This window comes from Pristiophorus japonicus, chromosome 13 (genome assembly GCF_044704955.1).
Source record: "Pristiophorus japonicus isolate sPriJap1 chromosome 13, sPriJap1.hap1, whole genome shotgun sequence".
NCBI lineage: Eukaryota > Metazoa > Chordata > Chondrichthyes > Pristiophoridae > Pristiophorus > Pristiophorus japonicus.
In genome coordinates, this window is record NC_091989.1 from 153994182 (window position 1) to 154020811 (window position 26630).

Sequence of the window (26630 nt, forward strand, 5' to 3'; positions counted from 1 at the left end):
TCACCCACAGAGCCAATCGAGTGAAACATTTCTTGGCCAGTGTCACTGAACAGTCTGTAATGAACCCCAAGGTGTTTTGCATGCCCTCGGTACATCTTGGTCAAACTCCATAGTCTTTCTGTGAGGTATTCATTGAGCTCATCGTCATCCTTGGCCTTGATCCACCGCTCTAGATTCTGCTCCTCTGCCATCGCCCACCGCACCGCCAATGCCTGGGGTTTTTATTGCAAATCCCCTGGAAAGTCTCTACGTTTGAGAACGACTGCATTCCATCCTGCAAAAAAATGGTCTGCTGAAAAGTATTCCTGATTGTGTTTTTTTTTAACTAAGATGTTTTAAGAGCATTTTTGGTGCCTTGGTGCATGAATTCAAGGAGGTAAAATTTGTATGCTACAATAAGGAGTTCAAATAGAATCATCTATAATTGTAGTATATGGAAGATGGTTGCATTCATGGAATGAAGACTATACAAGGTAGATAATGTAGCTTTACTTTCTGTGGTCTTATTTGAATACTTATCTTCCTCAACCCCTTTCCCATTGTTCCTATCTGATTTGAAGCATTTGTAGATTGCCACCATAACTTGTACTGCAAGGCCTTTTTTTAAGTGAGGGGGTGAGGGGAAACTGAAGGATTTTAAGAGTATGGATTGTGGGAACATCACATGACATCTCCATGTTTCTCTACTCTCGCCTCCCCCTTAATTCCCAGATTTGATAGTTAAAAATTCCTTTTTAAAAAAAAAAGAAAATAAAGTGAAGGTATCAGCCATCATTTGATAAGATAATGGCTGATCTGATCATAGAAACATAGAAAATAGGTGCAGGAGTAGGCCATTTGGCCCTTCTAGCCTGCACCACCATTCAATGAGTTCATGGCTGAACATTCAACTTCAGTACCCCATTCCTGCTTTCTCGCCATACCCCTTAATCCCCCTAGTAGTAAGGACCTCAGCTAACTCCTTTTTGAATTTATTTAGTGAATTGGCCTCAACAACTTTCTGTGGTAGAGAATTCCACAGGTTCACCACTCTCTGGGTGAAGAAGTTCCTCCGCATCTCGGTCCTAAATGGCTTACCCCTTATCCTTAGACTGTGACCTCTGGTTCTGGACTTCCCCAACATTGGGAACATTCTTCCTGCATCTAACCTGTCTAACCCCGTCAGAATTTTAAATGTTTCTATGAGGTCCCCTCTCATTCTTCTGAACTCCAGTTAATACAAGCCCAGTTGATCCAGTCTTTCTTGATAGGTCAGTCCCGCCATCCCGGGAATCAGTCTGGTGAACCTTCGCTGCACTCCCTCAATAGCAAGAATGTCCTTCCTCAGGTTAGGAGACCAAAACTGTACACAATACTCCAGGTGTGGCCTCACCAATGCCCTGTACAACTGCAGCAACACCTCCCTGCCCCTGTACTCAAATCCCCTTGCTATGAAGGCCAACATGCCATTTGCTTTCTTAACCGCCTGCTGCACCTGCATGCCAACCTTCAATGACTGATGTACCATGACACCCAGGTCTCTTTGCACCTCCCCTTTTCCTAATCTGTCACCATTCAGATAATAGTCTGTCTCTCTGTTTTTACCACCAAAGTGGATAACCTCACATTTATCCACATTATACTTCATCTGCCATGCATTTGCCCACTCACCTAACCTATCCAAGTCGCTCTGCAGCCTCACAGCATCCTCCTTGCAGCTCACACTGCCACCCAACTTAGTATCATCCACAAATTTGGAGATACTACATTTAATCCCCTCATCTAAATCATTAATGTACAGTGTAAACAGCTGGGGCCCCAGCACAGAACCTTGCGGTACCCCACTAGTCACTGCCTGCCATTCTGAAAAGTACCCATTTACTCCTACTCTTTGCTTCCTGTCTGACAACCAGTTCTCAATCCATGTCAGTACACTACCTCCAATCCCATGTGCTTTAACTTTGCACATCAATCTCTTGTGTGGGACCTTGTCGAACGCCTTCTGAAAGTCCAAATATACCACATCAACTGGTTCTCCCTTGTCCACTCTAATGGAAACATCCTCAAAAAATTCCAGAAGATTTGTCAAGCATGATTTCCCTTTCACAAATCCATGCTGACTTGGACCTATCATGTCACCTCTTTCCAAATGCACTGCTATGACATCATTAATAATTGATTCCATCATTTTACCCACTACCGATGTCAGGCTGACCGGTCTATAATTCCCTGTTTTCTCTCTCCCTCCTTTTTTAAAAAGTGGGGTTCAGCTCCACTTCCCTGCCCGCTCCCCATAACCCTTTATTCCCTTATCGCTCAACAATCTGTCTATCTCTGCCTTAAAAATATTCAATGACCCATAACAATTCCATAGCTCTCTGGGGCAGAAAATTCCATAGGTTTACAACCCTCAGAAGAAATTCCTCCTCATCTCAGTTTTAAATGGGCGGCCCCTAGTTTTAGTTTCCCCTTTGAGTGGAGATATCCTCACTGCATCCACCTTGTCGAGCCCCCTTCATTCTCTTGTATGTTTCGATAAGATCACCTCTCATTCTTCTGATCGCCAATGAGTATTAGCCCAAAGTACTCAGCCTATCTTCATAAGTCAACCCCCTCATCTCCGGCATCAACCTAGTGAACCTTCTCTGAACAGCCTCCAATAATTCCTGATTTTCCTGGCCCTTCCTTGCCTGTGAAATGGGCCAAACTTATGGTATGATTGTTGCTTCATGTCCTGGAATATAACTGAAATTATTGGCTGGGATTTTTTTATTTCTGCTGCTTCATATTTTCTATGCATCCAAATGAATGGCTGGAAAATGCAGCAATTGATCTTTCTAGTGGAAAAAATATATGCGTAGCTTGCAATAGGATTAACTTAATTATGTGGGGGGGTGGTTTGAGTCATTGAGAAATTGTGTTCCAAAATGAGCATAAAAATTTAAGTGAATGCTCTCTCCTATGTAACAAAATATTTTGCATTACTTAAAGCTTGCTGGAAACATGTTGTATTGAGTTTTACTGATAGCTATGACATTGCTAGACTGAACAGACATCTGAGTAGGAATTTACACCTTTTTAAATAGGATATACGGCACAGCAACAGGCCATTTGATATAACCAGTCCATGCTGGCGTTTATGCTCCACTCGAGCCTCCTCCTGTCTTTCCTTACTTAAATCCATCAGCATAACCCTCTATTCCCTTCTCCCTCATATGCTTTTTTAGCCTCCCCTTAACTGCATCTATACTATTTACTTCAACCACTCCTTGTGGTGGCGAGTTCCACATTTTCAACACTCTTTTTAGGTAAAGGATTTTCTCCTGAACTCCCTATTGGATTTCTTGGTGACTATCTTTTATTGATGGCCTCTAGTTATGCTCTTCCCCACAAGTGGCAACATTCTCTCTGTATCTCTGTATCCGCTTTGATCAAAATTTCATAATTTTAGACTTCTATTAGGTTACCCCTCAAGAGAAAAGAGACTCAACCTGTTCATCCTTTTCCTTGCATTTCTGGTATCATCCTTGTAAATCTGTGCCCTCTCCAGTGCCTCTATATCCTTTTTATAATATGGCGACCAGAACTGTACGCAGTACTCTAACTGGTCTAACCAAGGTTCGATACAGGTTTAGCATAACTTCTGTACTCTTCAATTTATCCCTCTAGAAATAAGACCTAGTGCTTGGTTAGCTTTTTTATGGCCTTGCTAACCTGTGTCACAACTTTGTGATTTGTGCATTTATACTCTGAGATCCCCTTGTTCCTCTACCCCACCTAGACTCGCACCCTCCAATAAGTAACCTCTCTATTCTTCCTACCAAAATGTAATACCTCACATTTATTGGTGTTGAACTTCATTTGCCAATTATATGCCCATTCTGCAAGTTTACTCGTGTCCTCCTGTAATTTGTTGAGGTCCTCCTCGGTATTGACGATCTCCCCCATGCCCCCCCCCCCCCCCCCAATTTGGTGTCATCTGCAAATTTAGAAATTGTTTTTAATTCCAAAGTCTAAATCGGTAATGTAAATTGTGAACAACAGTGGTCCCAACACTGATCATTGTAGAACACCACTACCTTCTGCCACTGTGAATAGCTACCCTTTACCCCTACTCTGTGCTTTCTGTCTTGAAGTCAGCGAGCTATCCATTCTGCTACTTACATAAGAAATAGGAGCAGGAGTGGGTCATTGGCCCCTCGAGCCTGCTCCGCCACTTAATAGGATCATGGCTGTGCATAGCTACCCTTTATCCCTACTCTCTGCTTTCCGTCTTGAAGCCAGCGAGCTATCCATTCTGCTACTTACGTAAGAATGGGCTCAGCTCCATTTGGGCTCATCTCATCTTGGGCTCAGTTCCACTTCCCTGCCTGCTCCCCATAACCCTTCACTCCCTTATCGCTCAAAAGTCTGTCTATCTCCACCTTAAATATATTCAATGACCCAGCCTCCACAGCTCTCTGAGGCAGAGAATTGCACTGATTTACAACTGTCTGAGAGAAGAAATTTCTCCTCATTTCAGTTCTAAATAGGCAATCCTTTTTTCTTCAATTATGCCCCCTTGTTCTAGATTCCTCCAAGAGGGGAAACTTCCTCTCTGCATCTACCCTGTCACGTCCCCTCAGTATCTTGTACATTTCAATAAGATTATATCTCATTCTTCTAAACTCCAGTGTGTATAGGCTCAACCTAAGTCAACCCCTTCATCTAGGAATCAACCTAGTGAACCTTCTCTGAACTGTCGCCAATGCAAGTATATTTCTCCTTAAATAAGGAGAGCAAAACTGCACACAGTACTCCAGGTGTAGTCTCACCAATACCCTGTACAGTTGTAGCAGGACTTACCTGCTTTTATACTCTATCCTCCATGCAATAAAGGCCAACATTCCATTTGTCTTCCTCATTCCTTGCTGCACCTGTTATACTAACTTTTTGTGTTTCATACACAAGGACCCCCAGGTCCCTCTGTACTGCAGCATTTTGTAATCTCCATTTAAATAATCATTTTGCTTTTTTATTTTTTTTACCAAAGTGAATAACCTCACACTTTCCCACATTATACTCCATCTGCCAAATGTTTGCCCACTCACTTAGCCTGTCTACATTCCTTTTGCAGATTATTTGTGTCCTCCTCACAACTTGCTTTCCAGCCCATCTTTGTATCTGTAATGTCTGTAAGCTTGTACTGTTTGTAGCTCCACACTGTGGATGTGGACGTATTGTGTACTGCAAGTGCAGGGTTAATAATAAACAGAACCAGTCAGATTTTCGGAGACTTCCAAGAGAGCTGCCTGCCATGTTAGGAAGCTGTGTGTGCTGTGCTCTGTGAATATATCACATTTGGCGACTGAAGATGGGATTTTTCGGATGATTTAAAGCTTAAATTTTGTTGGTGAAGGCTTCAGCCAGCCGACTGAGAGACTTTGGAAGTTTCTGTCTTTGGGGAAAAAAGCTACAAAATCCGAGGGTAAAATACAGCACAGTGTGAACAGCTAGAGATTAAAATGGCAGCACCCGCAGGTGTATTGGGATATTTGGGGGAATATACACACGACCGGGAACGTTTTAAAGCGTATGTGGATCGGCTAGAAATGTATTTCACTGCAAATAACATAATCGAAGTTCCAGACAATGCAGTCCAGACCGGGCAGTGTTGGAACGTAAGAAAGCGATCTTCTTATCGGAGGCAGGTCCAACATTATACGAAACCTTTGTAAATCTGCTTGTGCCTGACGAGCCAAAGGACACAACGCTGAAAGAGATTTTAATGAAGCTGGAGCATCACTATAACCCCAAACCATTAGAAATTGCTGAAAGCTGTCGTTTCTGGATTCGGAATCAAAAGGTTGATGAAAGTATCCGTGATTACATCATTGCATTAAAAAAGCTATCGATGCACTAATTTTTGAAACTTTCAAAACCGCGCATTATGGGATCGTTTTGTTTGTGGGGTGAAAAATGATGCGATCAGAAGGAAGTTATTGACGACGGATGACTTGACTTTTGAGATTGCTTGTCAAACAGTGAGGTCGATGGGCATGGCCGAACAATATTCCCAAGAATTAAATAATAATTACGGTCATCAGTCAACCAAGGTAAATCACCTGCAGGTTCAAGGTAAAAGACGGTAGGGGCCCAAAGTCTCGCAAACTGGAAATTCTCAGAGCGTCGAAGTCGTGCTATAGGTGCCTGGAACAACACATTGCTCAAAGTTGTCCATACGTGAAGGCAGAGTGTTTCTTCTGCAGAAAGACTGGGCATCTTGCAAAGGCATGCCGACTGAAGGATAAATCAGCTTTAAAAGCTATGAGTCCAGCGTTCAAAGCTATGAGTAGAAATCCAAAGAGACTATATAGCATGGAAGAACAACAACAGGACGAGGAGATGTTAGAGTTACACATCATCAGGAGCACGAGGTTAACGGACAGTAATTCGGAAAACATCAAAATCCACATATATGTTGTGGGATTCAAGATACCAATGGAAATTGACACGGGTGCATCCGTGAGTGTAGTACCGGAGTCGCTGTACAGTGACAAATTGCGTGATTTCCAACTGGAGAAATCTAAGATAGAGCTGCGAGGCTACTCGGGAGAGAAAATTCCTGTGGTAGGTTGTATCACCGTACCGGTGAAATAGAAAGATCAATTTCAGAACTTACCTCCTAATAGTAGTGAAGGGAGACAAGCCTGCCTTACTCGGAAGAAATTGGTTGAGCTCACTGAAGCTGGATTGGAGTAAGATTTTCTGTGTGGAAGCGAGATTTTCATCAATGGATGAGGTTATCAAGCAGAATCCGAAGTTGTTCTGTGAAACGGGCAGTCCGATCCAAGGCTTCAAGGTGAGTGTCAGGGTGCAGCAGGACGCTAGATCGGTTTACTACAAGCCACGTTCCGTACCATATGCACTCAAGGAGAAAGTTGAGCAAGAACTCAAAAGACTAGAGACTGAGAACATTATTTGTAAGATAGATCGATGTAATTGGGCTACACCCATTGTTGTTGTATCTAAGTCCGATGGTAAGGTAAGATTGTATGGTGATTATAAAGTAACCGTAAACCAGGTTCTAGAGGGTAATGTCCCCAATACATTGCCGAATATAGAAGATTTGTTCACAACACTGACAGGTGGTCAGATCTTCTCAAAACTGGATCTTAGGAATGCCTACTTAAAGCTTGAACTCGATGAGGAGTCCAAGTCATTTTGACTATAAATACTCATCTTGTCCTATATCAATTTAATAGGCTACCGATTGGAGTGTCTTCCACCCCTGCCATATTCCAAGGGGTGATGAACCAGATTTTGCAAGGTATTGAAGGGGTAGTATGTTTGGATGACATACTAATTACAGCACCAAATAGGCAAATTCATAATAACATATTGAATGAAGTCCTCAAACGGCTAGAGAAGCACAGAGTACGAGTGTCTGCTCGTAAGTGTGAGTTATTTAAAAACTCAGTGGAGTACTTAGGGTACAGAGTAGACAAAGATGATTTACATCCAACCATGGAAAAATTGGATACGATCAGAAATGCATCAGCTCCCAGGAATGTCACTGAACTTTGTTCATTCTTGGGTCTTTTGAACTATTATGGGAAGTTCCTACCAAATTTGGCTACAGTATTACATCCACTGAATGAACTTTTGAAAAAACAGGTCCATTGAAGTGGTCAAAGGAATGTGATACAGCATTCAAGGAGTGTAAAAGCAAATTGGTAGAGAGCACCGTGTTAGTTCACTGTGACATATCTAAGGAGATTAAGCTAGCATGTGATGCCTCTCCGTATGGAGTTGGGGCAGTAATCTCTCATGTATTAAGTAGTGGGGAGGAGAGACCAATTGCTTTTGCTTCACGCACTCTCAGTGCCAGTGAGAGTAATTATGCGCAAATTGAAAGGGAAGCTTTGGCATTCATTTTTGGCGTCAAGAAGTTTCACAAATACTTGTATGGTCGTAAGTTTACTATCGTTACAGACCATAAGCCTCTAACAGCAATCCTCCATCCAAAGTCCCCAGTTCCAACATTAGCTGCAGCCCAAATGCAGAGATGGGCTTTGATTTTGTCAGCGTATACAGACGATCTTGAATACAGACGATCAGCTGATTAAAGTAATGCTGATGCAATGTCTAGATTGCCTTTCCCATCACAAGTTACACCCGATAGGGAAGAAGTGTTTTATTTTTCATACATTGATGAACTGCCAGTCACAGCTGAAGAGATTGGTAGAGCAACCAAACGTGACCCAGTGATGTCAAAGGTATATGAGTATATTGCAAATGGATGGCCAAACCAGGTAACAGACAAAGATACACGTCCATTCTTCATTTGTAGGAATGAATTATCAGTCGATAACGATTGTATCATGTGGGGTGCAAGAGTGGTTATACCAAATAAATTCAGGTCCAAATTATTAGGAGACCTCCATGACCAGCACCTGGGAATGTGCTTGACCAAGAGTTTTGCACGCAGTTATTTATGGTGGCCAGGTCTTGATAAAGATATTGAGTACATTATGAGTCAGTGTACGACATGTCAATCGGTAAGCAAGCAACCACCACCAGTAACATTACAGCCATGGAAATGGCCTTCCAGGATGTGGCAAAGGCTACATATTGATTTTGCTGAGTTAGAAAGACAACAATTGTTCATTGTGATTGATAGCCATTCGAAGTGGGTTGAGGTGTTTCCAATGTGGAAAATAAAACATTGGACATTTTACGAAAATTATTTTCTTCATTTGGCCTCCCTGAAAAAATTGTTTTGGATAATGGAACACAATTTCGTTCAGAAGAATTTGCACAATTCACGAGCAAAAATGGTGTGAAACATACCAAGGTTCCACCATACCATCCTGCTTCGAATGGTGCAGCAGAGCGCACTACAAATTGTAAAACGTGCTCTCATAAAACAAATGTTAGATCCAAATTCAAGGAAATGACAGTTGTTATTGGATCACAAATTGACTCATTTTTTGATTACATATCGACCTTTTCTATGTTTCTATGAAATACTCCTCATACAACTACTGGTAGAACACCAGCAGAGTTGTTTCTCAAACGACAGCCACGAACCAGATTCTCGTCGTTAAAGCCAAATTTGGCACAGTCCGTAGAAGAGACACAATTAAGACAAAGAGAATCATGATAGAGGTAGAATAAAAGAGAGAAGTGTGAAATTAAACCAGAAGATGAGAGTGAAGAACCATCACCATAAATGGTCAAAGTGGTTACCAGGAAGAATGGTGAAGATATGTGGTCCTCGCACATATTTGGTAAAGATGTTTGATAATGGACAGGTTAGGTTTGTTCATATTGATCATATTTTACCTTCAGACATGGAAGGAGTTGAAGGTGGGAATGATTCAATTATTTCTGACTCATCAGATAGTTTTGATATGCCAGTAGCAAATCCTAAATCCAATGTACTGGAAACAAATCCAGGAGAGAATCAGAATGAAAGCCTGAGTCCGAGTCAGGAAAACAAAGAGCCTGACGTTAGTGAGTTCAAATGAAAATCAAGGCAATTCCGTGGAGGAAAACGTTCCTCAGAATGAGCCGCGAATGAGTTTAGATTCGAGACCATGTTTGGAAGGTTCTGTTCGAGAGCAAAGGTATCCTCTTTGAAACAGAAAACAAGTGGTAAAGTTAAATTTGTAAATATGGAAAAAAAATAAGTTTATATCCTGTGTTATGTATAAACATGAAAGTTATGTATGATGTTTGTTATGATAGCTTTTTCATTAAGGAGGGAGAAGTGTAATGTCTGTAAGCTTGTAATGTTTGTAGCTCCACACTATGGATGTGGACGTATTGTGTACTGCAAGTGCAGGGTTAATAATAAACAGAACCAGGCAGATTTCCAGAGACTTCCGAGAGAGCTGCCTGCCATGTTAGGAAGCTGTGTGTGCTGTGCTTTGTGAATATATCACAGTGTCATCAGCAAACCTGGCTGCATTACATTTGGTCCCCTCATCCAAGTCATTAATATAGATTGTAAGTAGTTGAGGCTTCAGCACCGATTCCTCTAGCACCCCACTAGTTACCATTTGCCAACCGGAAAATGACCCCTTTATCCCGACTGTTTGTTTTCTGTTAGTTAGCCAATCCTCTATCCATGCTAATATATTACCCCCAACACCGTGAGCTCTTATCTTGTGTAGTAACCTTTTATGTGGCACCTTATTGAATGCCTTCTGGTATCCAAATACACCACATCCACTGGTTCCCCCTTATCCACCCTGCTCGTTACATCCTCTTACTCTGCATTCTCTGACCTTGTTCATCAGCCTATTATGAGGTACCTTTATTGAAGGCCTAGAAAATCTGGATAAATTACATCTACTGCATTACCATTGTCTACTCTCACTGTTGCCACCTCAAAATTCAGTGAGGTTGGTTTTATCCTCTTTGAGTTTGATGAGTTTATTTAATATATCCCCTTTTATTAAAAAAAAATTTAAGTGCACATCTCATTTTAGTGACTACACTCAAAGTACTTAATTGGCTGTAAAGTGCTTTGTGACGTCTGGTGGTTGGGAAAGGCACTATATAAATCCAAGACTTTCTATACTAATCTCATCATCCAATGCCATGTCCACCTATTCTATCTCCCTGGTAAATACTGAAGCAAAATTATTATTTAATATTTCTGCATCTCTCTATCGTTGCCTGTGGTATTATCATGTCTGTCACTTAATAGCCCTATTCCCATCCCAACCTTTTTTTATTGATGTGCCTGTAAAATATTTTACTATTTTGTTTTATATTAATTTAATTTCATAATTCCTCTTTGCCTTCCTAATTGTTTTTTGACTTCTCTCTCAATCTTTTTGTATTTTTTGACTTCTCTCTCAATCTTTTTGTATTCTCCCTTATCATGTGCACTCCTGCTCTCCATGTACTTAATGTATGCCTCTTTCTTTACCCTCAATTGTTCCCTTATGACTTTATTCATCCATGAAGTCTCATTAGTGTTTAGTTTAGTTTTTTCTTTCCTTTTAGTGAAATATATTATTCCTGCACTCTGAACACCGTTTTAAATGTTTTCCATTGCTGTTCTACATCGTCTTTGTCAATATTGTTGCCCATTTTATTTTCCCAAGTTCTATTCTCAGCCCCTCAAAATCCACTTTTCTCTACTTGTATCCTTTTCAATTATCTTGAAGCATATTATATTATGGTCACTATTGCCAAATTGTTCCTCTACTTTTACTTCTCTTATCTGCTCTGGTTCATTCCCCATTACTTGATCCAATAGCGAATCCTCCCTTGTTGGGCTTTTTACATATTGGGTTAGAAAGGAGTCCTGTACACATTGTAAGAACTCTTATCACCTTTACCTACCGCTTCTGTCTGCATATTTCTTCCTCCACCTCCCTTCCACTATTGGGTGTCTGTAGACTACACCTATTGGTTTGATCGTTTATTATCTCTCGCCATATGGATTCTATTTTTGTCTTGCTGATAGCTGCATGACTTTTTGCTGCCTTTGTTATCCCTAATAAGTACAGCTACGCCACCTTTCCTTTTTCCCTCTCTATCTTTTTTCTAAATATGTTATACCCTGCAATGTTTAATTTCCAATCCTGATTTTTCTGCAGCCATGTCTCAGTAATCTCTACTATGTCTGGTTCCTCGCAACGCATGATTGCCTCCTGCTCCCCTGTTTTATTATGGACATTGTACATTGCGGTACAGATAGTTTGACTCACTTTTAATAAGATTTCCTCTCACTTTATGTTTAACCATCTTTTTTGACTCCTGTACTATAACTCTCTTTATTCCCTTGTCATCATTGTCTTCCCTTACTTTATTCTTTCCTAGGCTCTCTTTGTCTGTTTTGTTTATATTTAGGCTGGTTACCTTTCTTGTAGATCCCTCCCCATATCTTACTAGTTCAAAGCCTTTGCCACCTCCCTGTTTATCCTTTCAGCTAGGACACAGGTTCCATCCCGCTTCAGCCCGTCCCATCGGTACAACTGCTTCCTTTCCCAGAACTGGTGCCAGTTTTCCATGAAAAGGAACCCCTCTTTCCCACACCAGCCCTTTAGCCATGTGTTAATTCTCCTAATCTGTCTGCTTGTATGCCAATTTGCATGTGACTCAGGCAATAATCCAGAGATTATTACCCTCGAGTTCCTGCTTTTTATTTAGAACCTAACTCCAGATACTCTCAATAGGACCTCTTCTCTGTTCCTAACTATGTTGTTTATTCCAACATGGACCATGACAACTGGATTTCCCCCTCCCTTTCCAAGTTCCTCTCCAGCTGCCACAAGATATCCCTTACCCTGACACTAGGTAGGCAACACACCTTTCGGGATTCTCATTCTTGGCTGCAGAGGGTGCTATCTATCCCCCTAATTATAGAGTCCCCTATCACTACTACATTTCTATTCTGCTCTTTCCCCTCCCCGCTGCTCTTGCTGTGTTCCTGTGTCGCCAATGCTTTTATCCCCGCCGCTCTCTTGGGTTCTCTGGCCTCGGGTTGCTGCTGCTTTTTCCTTGACTTAGATGCAAAGCTTTGGCTAGTTGAGAACATTTTAGTTGTGTAGCTGCTGAAGACAAATTTATTGAATTAATCATCATCTGTGTCTTTTCTGGCTGATGGTACTGATGTGACCGGCCTCTAGCAGGTTTAGATATAATTATCTTAAAAAATGAACTTAAACCTCTCCACTTTGGGCCACAGTCACTTTGCCAATCTACTCAAAAGCATGAATGTGCCTGAAGGCTACTTCATTCTCCATCTCTTGCTTAAGTCCTCATCCCACCCCATTCCAAAAGTGATGAGGTTCTTCACCTCTGCTCAATGCAAAGTCACTACAGAAATAGATACCTTTTTAATAGATTTCTTCTGTACTTTTGTCTTTTGGGGGAAGAAATATTGTTTTCTCCTTCAATGGGATAAACAACATTTTTAGTAACTTTTGTGTAAACTAACATCCTACTTGGAACTAAAACTTTCTTTGAACAATTTACAGCATTCCAGCTATATTCCCAGAGTCTCCACGCTGGCTCCTTGCAACCAGACAAATTGAGAAGTGTAAGCAAATATTGCGAGGTATAGCAGCTGGTAATGGTGTCGACGTGGATGATGAATTATACACCCCGTGCAATGTGTTTAATGGTATGTGACACACCGTGAATAAGTAACTGAAAACCGATTGAATTTGCCAGTGTAGTGACTACATTTCAAAATTGCTTTGGGACGTCCGGTGGTCGTGAAAGGTGCTATATAAATGCAAATCTTTCTTTTGTTCAAGAAATGGTCAACTAGTTCATCAAGCTTGTTCCTTCCCTAAAATGCATTTCACTTTCCCATTTAATCCCATGTGGTAAAGTTTTGCATAAATAAAGCCCCCTCCCCACCACCATCCTCACATTTCCACTATTAAAACCTGCACTAATGCCTTCCACAGATATTTTTGGGTTGCACCCCTTCTCCGCCAAGGGCAGGAACAGTTATGCCCCATGTATTAGCGAAATGGGGAATGGTAGCATAGCGGTTAAATTACGGGACTAGTAATCCAGAGGCCTGCGCTAATAATCCAAAGACGTGAGTTCAAATTCTGTCATGGCAGCTGTAGAATTTAAATTGTTAATTAAATAAATCTGTAATAAAAAGCTAGTGTTGGTAATGGTGACCATGAAACTACTGGATTGTTGTAAAAACCCATCTGGTTCACTAACTTGCTTCAGGGAAGGAAATCTGGCCTATATGTAACTCCAGACCCACAGCAATGTGGTTGACTCTTAATTGCCCTCTGAAATGGCCTAGCAAGCCACTCAGTTGTAACAAACTGCTACAAGAAACAATAATGCGAATAAAACTGGACGAACAACCCGGCATCGACCTAGGCACTGGCTTCAGATATCGGCACACCCAGCCAAGTCGGCCTTGCAAAGTCCTCCTCCTAACTTATGCCAAAATTTGGAGAGCTGTCCCTCAGACTAGTCAAGCAACAGCCTGACCTAGTCATACTCACAAAAGGATCCATACTCATTCTTAGTACATATTCATACCTTTCAGCCAATGTCCCAGATTCCTCCATCACCATCACAGTCCTCAACATTGACTCCGGATCCCATGAAGTCTCATGGCTTCAGATCAAGCATTGGCAAGGAAACTTCCTGATGATTACCACCTAACCCTATCCTCAGTTGATGAATCAGTCCTCCTCCATGTTGAACACCACTGAAAGAAGCACTGAGTAGCAAGGGCACAGAATGTACTCTGGGTGGGGGACTTCAATGTCCATCACAAAGAATGGCTTGGTAGCACCATTACTGAGCAAACTGACCGAATCCTGAAGGACATAGCTGCTAGATTGGGCCTGCAGTAGGCAGTGAGAGAACCAACATGAGGGATAAACCAACTTGACCTTGTCCTCACCACCCTACCTGTCGCAGATGCATCTTTCCATGACGGCATTGGTAGCAGTGATCACCTCACAATCATTATGGAGACAAAGCCCCATCTTCACACTGAAGACACCCTCCATCGTGTTGTGTGGCACTACTACCATGCTACACGGGATAGATTCAGAGCAGATATAAAACTGAGCATCAATGAGACGTGGTGGGCCATCAGTAGCAGCAGAATTGTATTCCACCACAATCTGTAACCTCATGGCTCGGCACATCCCTATCACTCTACCATTACCACCAACCCTGCTTCAATGAAGAGTGCAGGAGAGCATGCGAGGAGCAGCACCTAAAAATGAGGTATCAACCTGGGGAAGCTGCAACACAGGACTATATGCATGCTAAGCAGCATGCTATAAACAGAGCTAAGCGATCCCACAATCAACAGATCAGATCAAAGCTCTGCAGTCCTGCCACATCCAGTTGTGAATGGTGCTGGACAATTAAACAACTAACAGAAGGAGGAGGCTCCATGAATATTACCATCCTCAATGATGGCGGAGCCCAGCATGCAAGTGTAAAAGACACGGCTGAAGAGTTTGCAGCAATCTTCAGCCAGAAGTGCCGAATGGATGAACCATCTTGGCCTCCTCCTGAGGTTCCCACCATCACAGAAACCAGTCTTCAGCCAATTCAATTCACTCCACGTGACATCAAGAAGCAGCAGAACGCACTGGATACAGCAAAGGCTTTGGGCCCCGACAACATACCAGCTGTCATGCTGAAGACTTGTGCTCCAGAACTATCTGTGACTCTAGCCAAGTTGTTCTAGTACAGCTACAACACTGGCATCTACCCAACAATGTGCAAAACTGCCCAGGTATGTCCTGTCCACAAAAAACAGGACCAATCCAATCCGGCCAATTACCTCCCCATCAGTCTACTCTCAATCATCAGCAAAGTGAATGAAGGTATCGTCGACAGTGCTATCAAGCGGCACTTACTCACTGCTCACCGATAACCTGCTGGTCAGTTTGGATTCCGCCAGGACCACTCGGCTCCAGACCTCATGACAACCTTGGTACAAACATGGACAAAAGAACTGAATTCCAGAGGTGAGGTTGGAGTGACATCAAAGCAGCATTTGACCGAGTGTGGCATCAAGGAGCCCTAGCAAAATTGAAGTCAATAGGAATCAGAGAAAACTCTCCACTGGCTGTAGTCATACCTAGCACAAAGGAAGATGGATGTGGTTGTTGGAGGTCAATCACCCCAGCCCCAAGACATTACTGCAGAAGTTCCTCAGGACAGTGTCCAAAGCCCAACCATCTTCAGCTGCTTCATCAATGACCTTCCCTCCATCATAAGATCAGAAGTAGGGATGTTTGCCGTTGATTGCACAGTGTTCAATTCCATTTGCAACTTCTCAGAAAATGAAGCCGTCCATGCCCACATGCAACAAGATCTGGATGACATTCAGGCTTGGGCTGATAAGTGGCAAGTAATATTTGCGCCACACAAGTGCCAGGCAATGACCATCTCTAACAAGCAAGAGTCTAACCATCTCCCTTTGATATTCAACGACATTACCATTGCCGAATCCCTCACCATCAACATCCTGGGGGTCACCATTGACCAGAAACTGAATTGGACCAGCCACATAAATACTGTGGCAACAAGAACGGGTCAGAGGCTGGGTATTCTGCAGCGAGTGTCTCACCTCATGACTCCCCAAAGCCTTTGCAACATCCACAAGGCACAAGTCAGAGTGTGATGGAATACTCTCCTCTTGCCTGGATGGGTGCAGCTCCAACAAAACTCAAGAAGCTCGACGGCATCCAGGACAAAACCGCCCACTTGATTGGCACCCCATCCATCACCTTCAATATTCACTCCCTCAACCACCAATGCACCGTGGCTGCAGTGTGTACCATCTATAAGATGCACTGCAGCTATTCACCAGAACTTCTTTGGCAGCACCTCCCAAACCAGTGAGCTCTACCACGTAGAAGGACAAGGGTAGCAGATGCATGGGAACACCATCACCTGAAAGTTCCCCTCCAAGTTACACACCATCCTGACTTGGACATATATTGCTGTTCCTTGATCGTCGCTGGGTCAAAATCCTGGAACTCCCTCCGTAACATCACTGGGAGTACCTTCACCACAATGACTGCAGTGGTTCAAGAAGGCGGCTCACCACCATCTTCTCAAAGTCAATTTAGGGATGGGCAATAAATGCTGGCTTTGCCAGCAATGCCCACATCCCAGAGCGAATAAAAAAAAATTTAAAAAAATGTAGTACTTGATTCTCAGTTTATTTCTGTAACCTCCAATGCTGTTCTCAACTATCTATTGATCTGAAACAAAAACAGAAGCTACTGGAAGCACAGCAATGTCAGCCTCTGTGGAAAGTCAAAGATGAGTTAATGATTTGAATGTCACCTTGCCACAGATCTGAAGAAAAGATGAAAAAGCATTTAATAGAATTTCCTGAGGTTAGATGACTACTCAACAAATAATGCCTTGTTATAAAGTGTTTTGGAAAGTTTGAAAGAAAAAGAAAGACTTGCATCCTTTCACAACCAGCAGACGTTCAAAAACCAAAACGTAACATGCATCTGTGGAGAGAACAAACAAGTTGAGATTTCGGATGTGAAAACCCATCCTTGTTCTACTACTCTGAACCTTGTTTGTCCTTTTTAAGTTGGGTACCCAAAATTGCACACTAAAATATTTACATTATGAGCATCTTAAAATGTGACCTGTTGTGGCATGAATATCATATCCTTCAGTGTATTAAACATGATTATTGAGGGTTTTGCCTTCCCCATCCCCTACAGAGATGGATTCTGTGTTTGAAGAGGTTGTACAGGCTCGTCGGTATACTTTCTGTGACATGACCAGCACTCGAGTCATTTGGAAGAACATCTTGATACTGGGCTTCACCACGTAAGTGAAGATGTTCAGTAATAAATGTTTTCTGCTACCCATGTTTTTGAACGGTATCGCCATAAGTAAGTATGTGGATAAGGAGCGAACCAAGGATATATTGTTGCTGAACTCTGGAGGTAACAATGCGGGGGCTGGAGGAGACCCCATTGTTCGAGATTCTCTAGCTATGATCAGATTGGGAAAAACAGAGCCAAGCGAGGCCAGTTCTACAAAGCTGGGCAGCAGTAGATAGGAATTGGATAAGGATGGTGTGGTAGACCATATCAAAAGCTGAAGAGAGATTGAGGAGAGATGATGCACCATGGTTATCGTTAGAGAATGCAGTGAAATCAGTTTGAGCTTAATCTAGTTTCCAGTGAATACAAAAGCTTGCATCATTCAACAGAATGTAATCTTACTCGAGGTAGAAGGTTGGCTGGTATTAGTAAGCATGATTCAGATGCAGTTAGGCTGATGTTCTTTGGTTGGGAGTTGGATGCATAGCTGTGGCAGAGTGGAGCGAGTTTTAGCCTGTGTCTAACAGTAACTACATTTCAAAGTGTTTTGGGAAGTTCTGAGGACAGGAAAGGTACTATCTAAATGTTTTTTTGTGTTTTAAATATAGTTCTTATCTGGCTTTTTGTGGTGACTTTTAAGGAATATTTTAAATCTTACAAAAGAGCCTGTGAAGCCACTTGAGAAAATGTCACCAACTGTTGGTGTGCTGTGTGATGTCCACAATTTTGCTGGAGATCATCGTACTTTGCAAATTAAATGATCCTAATAAATTAATAAATAACATTTTCTGATTAAAATTAACTTTATTGGCCTTAAGCCAATATAAAAATGTGACCTATGGTGCCTGTGTCGATGCAAGCTCCAGCTCAGTGCTATCTACTTTATTCTTATTTCCCTCTTTCCTTATAAAAATTTTTTTTTTGTTTATCTAATTCCCTCTATTTGACTGACTCAACTTAAATAGCCACATTCTGTGGGTGGTGGGGAGTAGAAAGAATTCTTCTCGCTTTTCTCTATTATGCATCAACTGATTTTCTTTTGAACATACTGGGTCTTGTCAATTGGTGAAGGATGCAACCGATTAGTGGAAAAGTGGTGCAAATACACTGATCTTTTCCAGTTGGAAAATGCCATAAAAATGTGCAAATTGGATTGAGTTTTATATTTAGGATTACTGAATGCAAAAAGCCAGGATGTAATTATAAACCTGAGATGGTGGTTAAGCTAAAGTTGATGTTCTGAATGCAGTTTTGGGTACCCTAAAAAGGCTATTGGATTGAGTCATGGGCCAAGTTAAATTATATTTCCATTCTATTCTTCATATACATTGAAATGCATTTGCCACCTATTTTTCCACTCTCTCAAACTGCTCATCCTGCAGTCTCTTGCATTCTTTTTCAGTTTTTCATGCCCCTAATATGATGGTCAGCAAATATTGATATTCTCTTACTGTACAAGTCCAAATCATTCAAAGGAGTGGTTGCAACACAGATCCATGAGACATGCCACCAGCTATATCTCAACAATCAAGAAACATCCATTTGCTCCTTCTCTGCTTTCTATCCTCCAGCTATCTTTTCAGACATGCTCCTATTTACTTTCTAATACCAGGAGCCCTATATGGCACTACTTAATCTAACTTTGTTTTCAAAATCCAAACATATTATCACTTCATTACCTGAGTTTACACTGCAATTTTCTTTATAGAATTTGATTAATTTTATTGACCCTTTACTAATCAGCGTTGTCTCTGACAGCCTATCCCTTTCTAATTATTTGCCTAATAACTATCCCATCACACATTCTCTAGCAGTTTTCCTACTACTGACATGAGGCTGTCTTGTCTATATGGTTTATCCTTTTCACCCAAGTATGTAGCATTCACTAACCTTTGGTCTTCTGGTACAATTCCAGTTCCCCAAAATTTGGGAATTATAGTTGGTAAGTCTGTTAATGGATTCATCATTAACTATGAGTATTCTGCATGTAAATAACTTACAAAATTAAGTTTCATCAAGTCTTAGAATAATATACACACTCCTTTCTTTCTCTCATCAGTAAATACAGAGGCAAAATATCTGTTTAGATCTCTCAGTTTCTACTCTAAGGTTGCTATCTTGTTCCCTTATTGTCTTCCCCCTTTGTAGCTGTCCACTTGCTCTGGGTGTTTTTAGAAAAGCTTTTTGCTACTATCTTTTATATTGACTGCCGGTTTTGCAATATTCTTTGTTGTCTAGTTTATGTCCTTCCACTTAAAATGAGCTAACTATTTTTTGTAGAGGTCATACATTTGTTGTTGTTCTTGTGATCTGTGACCAATATTTACAGCATATAGAAGAATATTGTTTTTTTGGAGAAAATAATTATCTGCACAATATTAATTTGGTCAAAATTGAATAAAGTTATTTCTGTTTGATATGCCGCTATGGTTAGATGAAGAGGGGTGGGAGGAGGCTCCTGTGGAGCATAAACAGCTGCACAGACCAGTTGGGCCAAATTACCTTTTTCTGTACTGCAGACTTTATGTAATTCTATGCCATGTTTAGTTATTTTAAAGAAAAATCTCCCCTGTTCCTGATACTGATTTTTTACGGGGGTGTGTGTGGTTCCACATATGTTGACAGCCCTCTGGTAACTTTCGCAAGTGGTCATTCTTCATGTCTGAGCTTGGAGATTGAATGTTAGTAACTATTGGGCCATAGTAGGTGCACTCCAGGCTCATAGGTGAGACTGAAGAAGTTCTGCTGAACAATTAAAGGTGGCTTCTCGTATAATCTTGTTCAAAACATACAAAATCCTAGCCTCGACAATTTTGCTCTACTGCACTAGCATGCTTTCATCTTTCATCTCTTCACTGCGATATAAAGTTGACTGGTTTGTGCAAAATAAAAATACCTATTTATTATCTAGTTGTCAATTTATTACCATCTTACCACAAAATCTATTACATCTACTTTCGCTCCTCTGAATTTAGATCCAGGTTAGTATTTTAGCCACTGCAATGACTCCATCTAGAGGGATAACCTTATTCATTTCATCTCAGGTTCATCGGCAGTGGAATCCAGCACTGCTTTTCCCAAAACCTTGTTGATTATAACCCCAGGTTCTACTTACGCTATTTTGTCCTTGCTGGTGCTGAAGGTGTGGCCCTCCTTTTCCTATATTTTACCGTGAACAAGTTTGGGCGACGTGGTATTCTACTTCTCTCAACAATCTTCACAGGAATATCATCGTTGTTGTTGCTTGCTCTTACACAGTGTAAGTATAGATGATTTTGCACAGTAAGTAAATATTTTGCACAGGGATTAGAATTATAACTCGAGCTATGTACTGTGTGTGATCTCTCATCATTAGTTGTAATTCCTGGTGAGAAATTTTACAAAAACTGGTTCTGCTGAATCATCTGGGCAAAGTAGCCTGGTACAGCAGTCTTTACTAAAAGTAAAATATTTTGACTTGTGCAAAAAGAGAAAAGGGACAAATTGATGAGTCTTGGTTTAGGTCATAACTGGAAGAGATTAAAATCACAGTTGCTAAATTGTAAACGGAAGTGAAAGAGTTGCTGCTTAAGTTGCAATAAGGACACCCTTACTGTGCAATGCTACAAAGACCTTTTAAGCGGAACAATGCTGGAACAATATTTGTAAAATGGAAAAAAATAAAGAAACCTGACAACGAGAACACATTATGGTGATCAAAATAACTTAAAAAATCAATCAAATATTTTTAAAGATGTACAGGGAAAACAATAACTAGAAGTCCAACAAAATTCAATTAGGAACTCCTCCAACTATATTCCAATACAACTCTATTATCCCTCATTATAGTACAGGTACACTGAGATACTGCAAGGAAAATTTAAATCCAACCTTGGGGTGCAGTTTCATGTGCATCAGTAGTTTTAATAAAGGCCAACCTAACATTTGCCTTCCTAATTGCTTGCTGTACCTGCATGTTAACTTTGTGATTCATATACAAAGGCACCCAAATCCCTCTGAATCCCAACATTTACTTGTGTCTCACCTTTTTTAAAAAAAAATATATATATATATTCCTACCAAAGTGGATAATTTCACACATCCCCACATTATAGTATATCTGCCACCTTCTTGCCCAATCACTTAAGCAGTTTATATCCTTTTGCAGCCTCTTTACATCCTCCTCTCGGCTTACTTTCCCAGCTAGCTTTGTATTGTCAGCACACTTGTGTATATATTACACTCGGTCCCCTCATCAATGTCATTGATATGGATTACAAATAGCTGAGGCCCGAGCACTGATCCTTGCAGCAGTCCTATTAGTTACAGCCTGCCATCCCGAAAATAATTTGTTTATTTCTACTTTCTGTTTTCTGTTGGATAAGGGCAAAGGCTGAGGCTCCTCCAGCACTGCACCTGGGGGTCCCCTTACACCCTCCTGTCTCTGACCACTAATCAGACATGTACCACTACCTAACTTAAGAGATGTGACTGCCAGGAGGTTGTAAGGGTGTAAGGGGACCCCCAGGTATCAGTGTCCAGATAACTCTGAGCTGAAGTTCCTCGAGATGCAGACACTTACTGCAGGCGTGGTCGTCTGGGATCACGATGCTCTCCACAAACTCCCACATGCTGCAGTTGCGGCATACCACCTGCACTGCCATCACTATATAATCTTGTTTTATTTAATTAAACTTTATGTATTTAATTAAGTTAGCTTATAGTTTAGTTTTTTTTAACTAATTACTAGATCTAGTTTAAGGTATAGGTAGATAAAGTAAAATACTTACCTGTAACACACAACACTACAATATTGGGAGCCAAAATCAGCTCCTCCTTCCCCCCTCTGCTCTGAATTCTCACTCCCCAAATTCCCAACTTTAACACTGTTTAGAAGCACTCCATTTAAGATTGCTCTGTGCTTCAGCAGATACTCTTGGAGCCAAGTTACAAGTTCTGTTTCAGCGTTCTGCTCACAGTAATTAAACCCTATTTAAAACAAACGCTTATAGCTGACTTACAGTTTTTAAAGTTCTAACTTAAACTCAAAATGTTAAACTAAATTTCACTTTTTACAACCCACTACTTGCCAGAGACTTCCACTCTCTCCAAATTCCCAACTTTAATACTGTTAGAAACATTCCATTTAAGATCACTCTGTGCAGACCACTCTTCCTTTGGTCAGACCACACCTAGAGAACGCTGTGCAGTTTTGGTCTCCTTACCTAAGGAAAGATATACTTGCCTTGGAGGGGGTGCAAAGAAGGTTCACCGGATTGATTTCTGGGATGAGTGTGTTGTCCTATGAGGAGAGATGAATAGAATGACACCATATTCCCTAGAGTTTAGAAGAATGAGAAGTGATCTTATTGAAACATATAAAATTCTTGGAGGGCTTGACAGGCCAGATGTGGCAAGGCTGTTTCCTCTGACTAGAGAGTCTAGAACTAGGGGGTCATAGTCTCAGCCATTTAGGACTGAGCTGAGGAGAAATTTCTTTACTCAGGGTTGTGAATCTTTGGAATTCTCTACCACAGAGAGCTGTGGCTGCTCTGTCGTTGAGTATATTAAAGGCCGAAATCGTAAGATTTCACTGAGGGAATCAAAGGATATGGGATTAGGGCAGGAAAGTGGAGCTGATGTACAAGTTTAGCCACGATCTTCTTGAATGGCAGAACAGGTTCGAGGGGTCATATGACCTCCTCCTGCTCCTATTTCTTGTGTTCTTATGTACTATGTCTGTTAACTGCATTTGTTGTAACAGACTGAGAGGCTGTAGTGCCAAATCTAGAGCAAGCAAGAATAAAGGGTGTTAGCATAACCATATTACCCATTGATTTTTAAAAATATATATATACATCTTTTGTTGTTCGGTATTGAACTACCAGCTGTTTTGTTTTCCTGCAGACTTGCATCACGGTGTTCACCTGGCCCTTTCCATCCTGGGTCTTTTTTCCTCATATGCTGTTGTTACACTGAGCATATTTTTTGCCAGTGAAGTTATCCCAACAGTAGTTAGGTAAGTTCAGCAATTGCGCTATGCATGTTCATTTTCAAAAAATGTTTTTTTTATATAATTGTCAATTTTTTGTGACTTTTTACAGCCATGTCACTAAATTTGAGACCTTGAATTTGAATTAATCTGGCAAATGTCAAACTGCTGCAATACATTCCAATACCACAAATGTGTTGGAAATAATAATGAAAAGGTAGAATTAAAGCATTAGTAAATTATTAGTCTGAAAACTGCACATTATTTTTGGTACTAAATTTGCAGTCTGAAGATTGCCTAAAAAATGTTGCAATGTGCCTCTACACTTGCCAACCTGTGTTCCCAGCCTCCCTCCCCCAAGCTGGGAAAATCGCAGACTGGCAAGTGTTGAACCAGAAATCTGGGCCGGTACGTGCAGTAGGATTTAATAGCAGAGGTCCAACATATTGGATATTTTTTAGTCTGTCATTTAAATCACAGGGGAGTGGAAGACCACAGTCATGCTATTTTGAAACAATAGACCACATTTGCGAGGTCATTTCTTCCCCACTGTTATCCTTATTGGAAAGTGCCGGGACTTAATTTGGTACGTCCCCTCAGTGCGCATCTCCAACTAATAATTCACCATGATAATGGACAGAAACCTCATTTGTGTATATAGATTTTATAACTTTTTTGAGCTATTTGGTTTGAGTACCTTGATCTCTGGTTTATTACTGTGCTGCAATCCTCCTCCTCTCCGCCAGGGGTACAAGTGTTTGAGATTTATTTTGTGCCTTTTCTGTGTATGAACGGCTGTGCCTTGTCTGTACACTTTGGAACTAGTGTTTTCTCCAATGTGAATGGATGAATTAGAATTTTTGAACGAGTGTATTATATTTTTGACTTATCCAGTGATTGTATAATAATTCTCAGTGTACATATTATACAGACAGGCATGATAATTAAATGTTGTGAGGAAGGCCACTGATTCATGATTTTCATGGAAAAATAGATGGAATTGAGGAAATCTATCCCAAAACATCAATGAAAAATTACTGAATCCTATTAAATAGAATTGAATTTGGACTTATTCAGTCACCACAAATCACTTGGCCCTGGCTATGAGCACTACTGTACAGAAAAGGTTATGTCATCCAAAGCTATGATCAAGTTAATGCCTTTCTAAACTATTTGAGAAATAATGGGCCAGAATTTGCTGTAGCAGGGCATTGAACAATGTCTTTGTCGTTAGTTGGATTTGCCTTACACTCTTCAGCTCAAAAGATTTTAGCCCACAAAGCTGCTGATAACTGCACAGTAAGGGAAATCGGGCATCTGGGGCCTGAATGAACAAGGCAACCAACAGGCAATCTCCTGAACCAACAATATTTATGGATTGGAAAATAAACATAGAAAAGGCTGAAAATGAGGGTTAATTAAAGGGGGTGAATTTAATGTCAAATCAAATAAAGAAAAGGAAAGAAAGATTGGATTGAGAGAGAAAAAAAGAGACAGAAAGGAAAAGTAAAGGAAAAAAAAACTCCCTAAAGGAACGAGTCTCCAGACTTGTAATTAATTTTCAATGCCAGAGGGATTGATTGGCAGTCATTAACACTTAGCAAATTGTTACGCTCGTAATGACAACTTAACTTTCTGTGGCGACTTTAATGTGCAAATAGAGCAAATTCCTTTTTATGTAAAAAAAAAAACGAAGGCCAAGAGCAAGATGCTGCATTTGCGAAGCTTAACGGCAGAGTGGTGCAACTTGGACAGCAACTTTGGGATATTCACATTTAACCACACATCTGCTCCTCACCTGAAGTTGCTGTACCATTAACCCATAAATAACTGCACGTGATTAGTCTTGCCGTTATTCTGACAGCAATTCTGGCCCATTATGAATTAGATCATTTATGCACCTTTTAATGTTTTATAATTAGCTTTACAAATTTTACAGATGCTTATAAAAGGTGGTTGTATGTTATACTATCTATATTTACCTATGTTCATAAAATTCATAATTTTTATCTTTATAAAAATGTGTTCACAGAGGTGCAGGCTTGGGCCTTATTATGGCAACAGGCTGCATTGGTAAAGCAACATCTCCAATCATGGATCTTCACAATAAACATGGCTTCTTTCTTCATCACGTTGTGTTTGCCTCCTTTGCTGTCCTCTCAGTGCTGTGCATCATGTTGCTTCCAGAAAGCAAGCGGAAGCCACTCCCAGAAGCTTTAAAAGATGGTGAAAATCAGAGACGTCCTCCACTGTTTTTATCACGAAACAAGGATAGAGTTCCTTTGCTGCATTCAAAACAGCACAGACATTATAATCCAGAAAACTATTCCAAACTTGTAACAGCAACTAAGAAAATGTTGGCTCAAAATGTCCCTTTTCAGCCACAGGATCCTGTAAATGAAAGTGACTGAGGAGACCAGAGAGTCAACGTCCTAGCCAATCTTCATCACGTGTATAGAAATGTAGAAATACTTTACTCTTGCATATTATGCACAACAGCAAATAGTCTTTTAGACATTGCAGAATTTGTATTTTCTAAGACCTAATTTGGGCAGGTTTGGCTAAACTACAAACTGTTTAACAAGCCTTTAACTTGTCTGAAGTTTCATTCCCCATCACAAAAACATGTTTCTAAAGGTATGTGATTCCATAATGAGGACAGATTGTAAATTGGGATCCAGGGTTAAAAGCATAAAATGTTGAATACATTTTCGGATTGTGTACATCTCTAGTCATCTGTATATCAATAGGTTTGTGTTGTGTGTTGCCTCTTGCAAATGATGTGCGCAATTGAGTCTGTGATTATTGCACTCTGGTATTTTTTATCGCCTAACTAATCATAAAATCTAGTGAAGCCTGTTTTTGATCAACTCAAGTGGGGTCCCAAGTTTCTGTATGTGCAAGACCCATTCCATACACTGCCATATAAATGTGGCCTAGGATGAAATCATGTTTGCAATTCTTTTGGATATCTAATTCCTTGCTCTCCTTTTCTATACCACAATATGTTGATCAAATCCTTGTATGGATCATGTTTTCTATAAGCAAAGTCTTTACATTGTTTTGCATTTTGACTACAGTAAGCAATTAAACAGTTTCCTATTACTTTAAAGGTAGGGCAGCCAATTTTGCTAATTAGATTAGACTGAGCCTCAAAAATACTGCCTTGGGAATTGCTTAGTTGTCATAGACCTAAAAAAATGAATTATTCAATATTATCATAAATGAATGCAGCAGAAGTTTCTTTGGTCCAATTTTGAATAACAACATTATTAATACAAGATGCAGGCAATTTTTGGCCCCCTCTGTACCCAGGCTTTTCACTCAGTGCATGTTCATAGTTGCAACATATCTCGGGATGT

The 26630-nt window shown here is 40.7% G+C and overlaps 1 protein-coding gene across 1 annotated transcript in view; it reads left to right on the top strand.

Annotated features, from left to right (window-relative positions):
• slc22a31 (solute carrier family 22 member 31) overlaps nucleotides 1-26096 on the top strand; it is a 92926-nt gene extending 66830 nt beyond the window's left edge. The window contains exons 5-9 of the mRNA XM_070898157.1: nucleotides 12963-13108; nucleotides 17190-17298; nucleotides 20342-20556; nucleotides 23184-23295; nucleotides 25301-26096. Coding sequence (XP_070754258.1) covers nucleotides 12963-13108; nucleotides 17190-17298; nucleotides 20342-20556; nucleotides 23184-23295; nucleotides 25301-25679 — 961 coding nt within the window. The 3' untranslated portion in view covers nucleotides 25680-26096. The remainder of the gene's footprint in view (nucleotides 1-12962; nucleotides 13109-17189; nucleotides 17299-20341; nucleotides 20557-23183; nucleotides 23296-25300) is intronic.
• The last annotated feature ends 534 nt before the right edge of the window (nucleotides 26097-26630 follow it).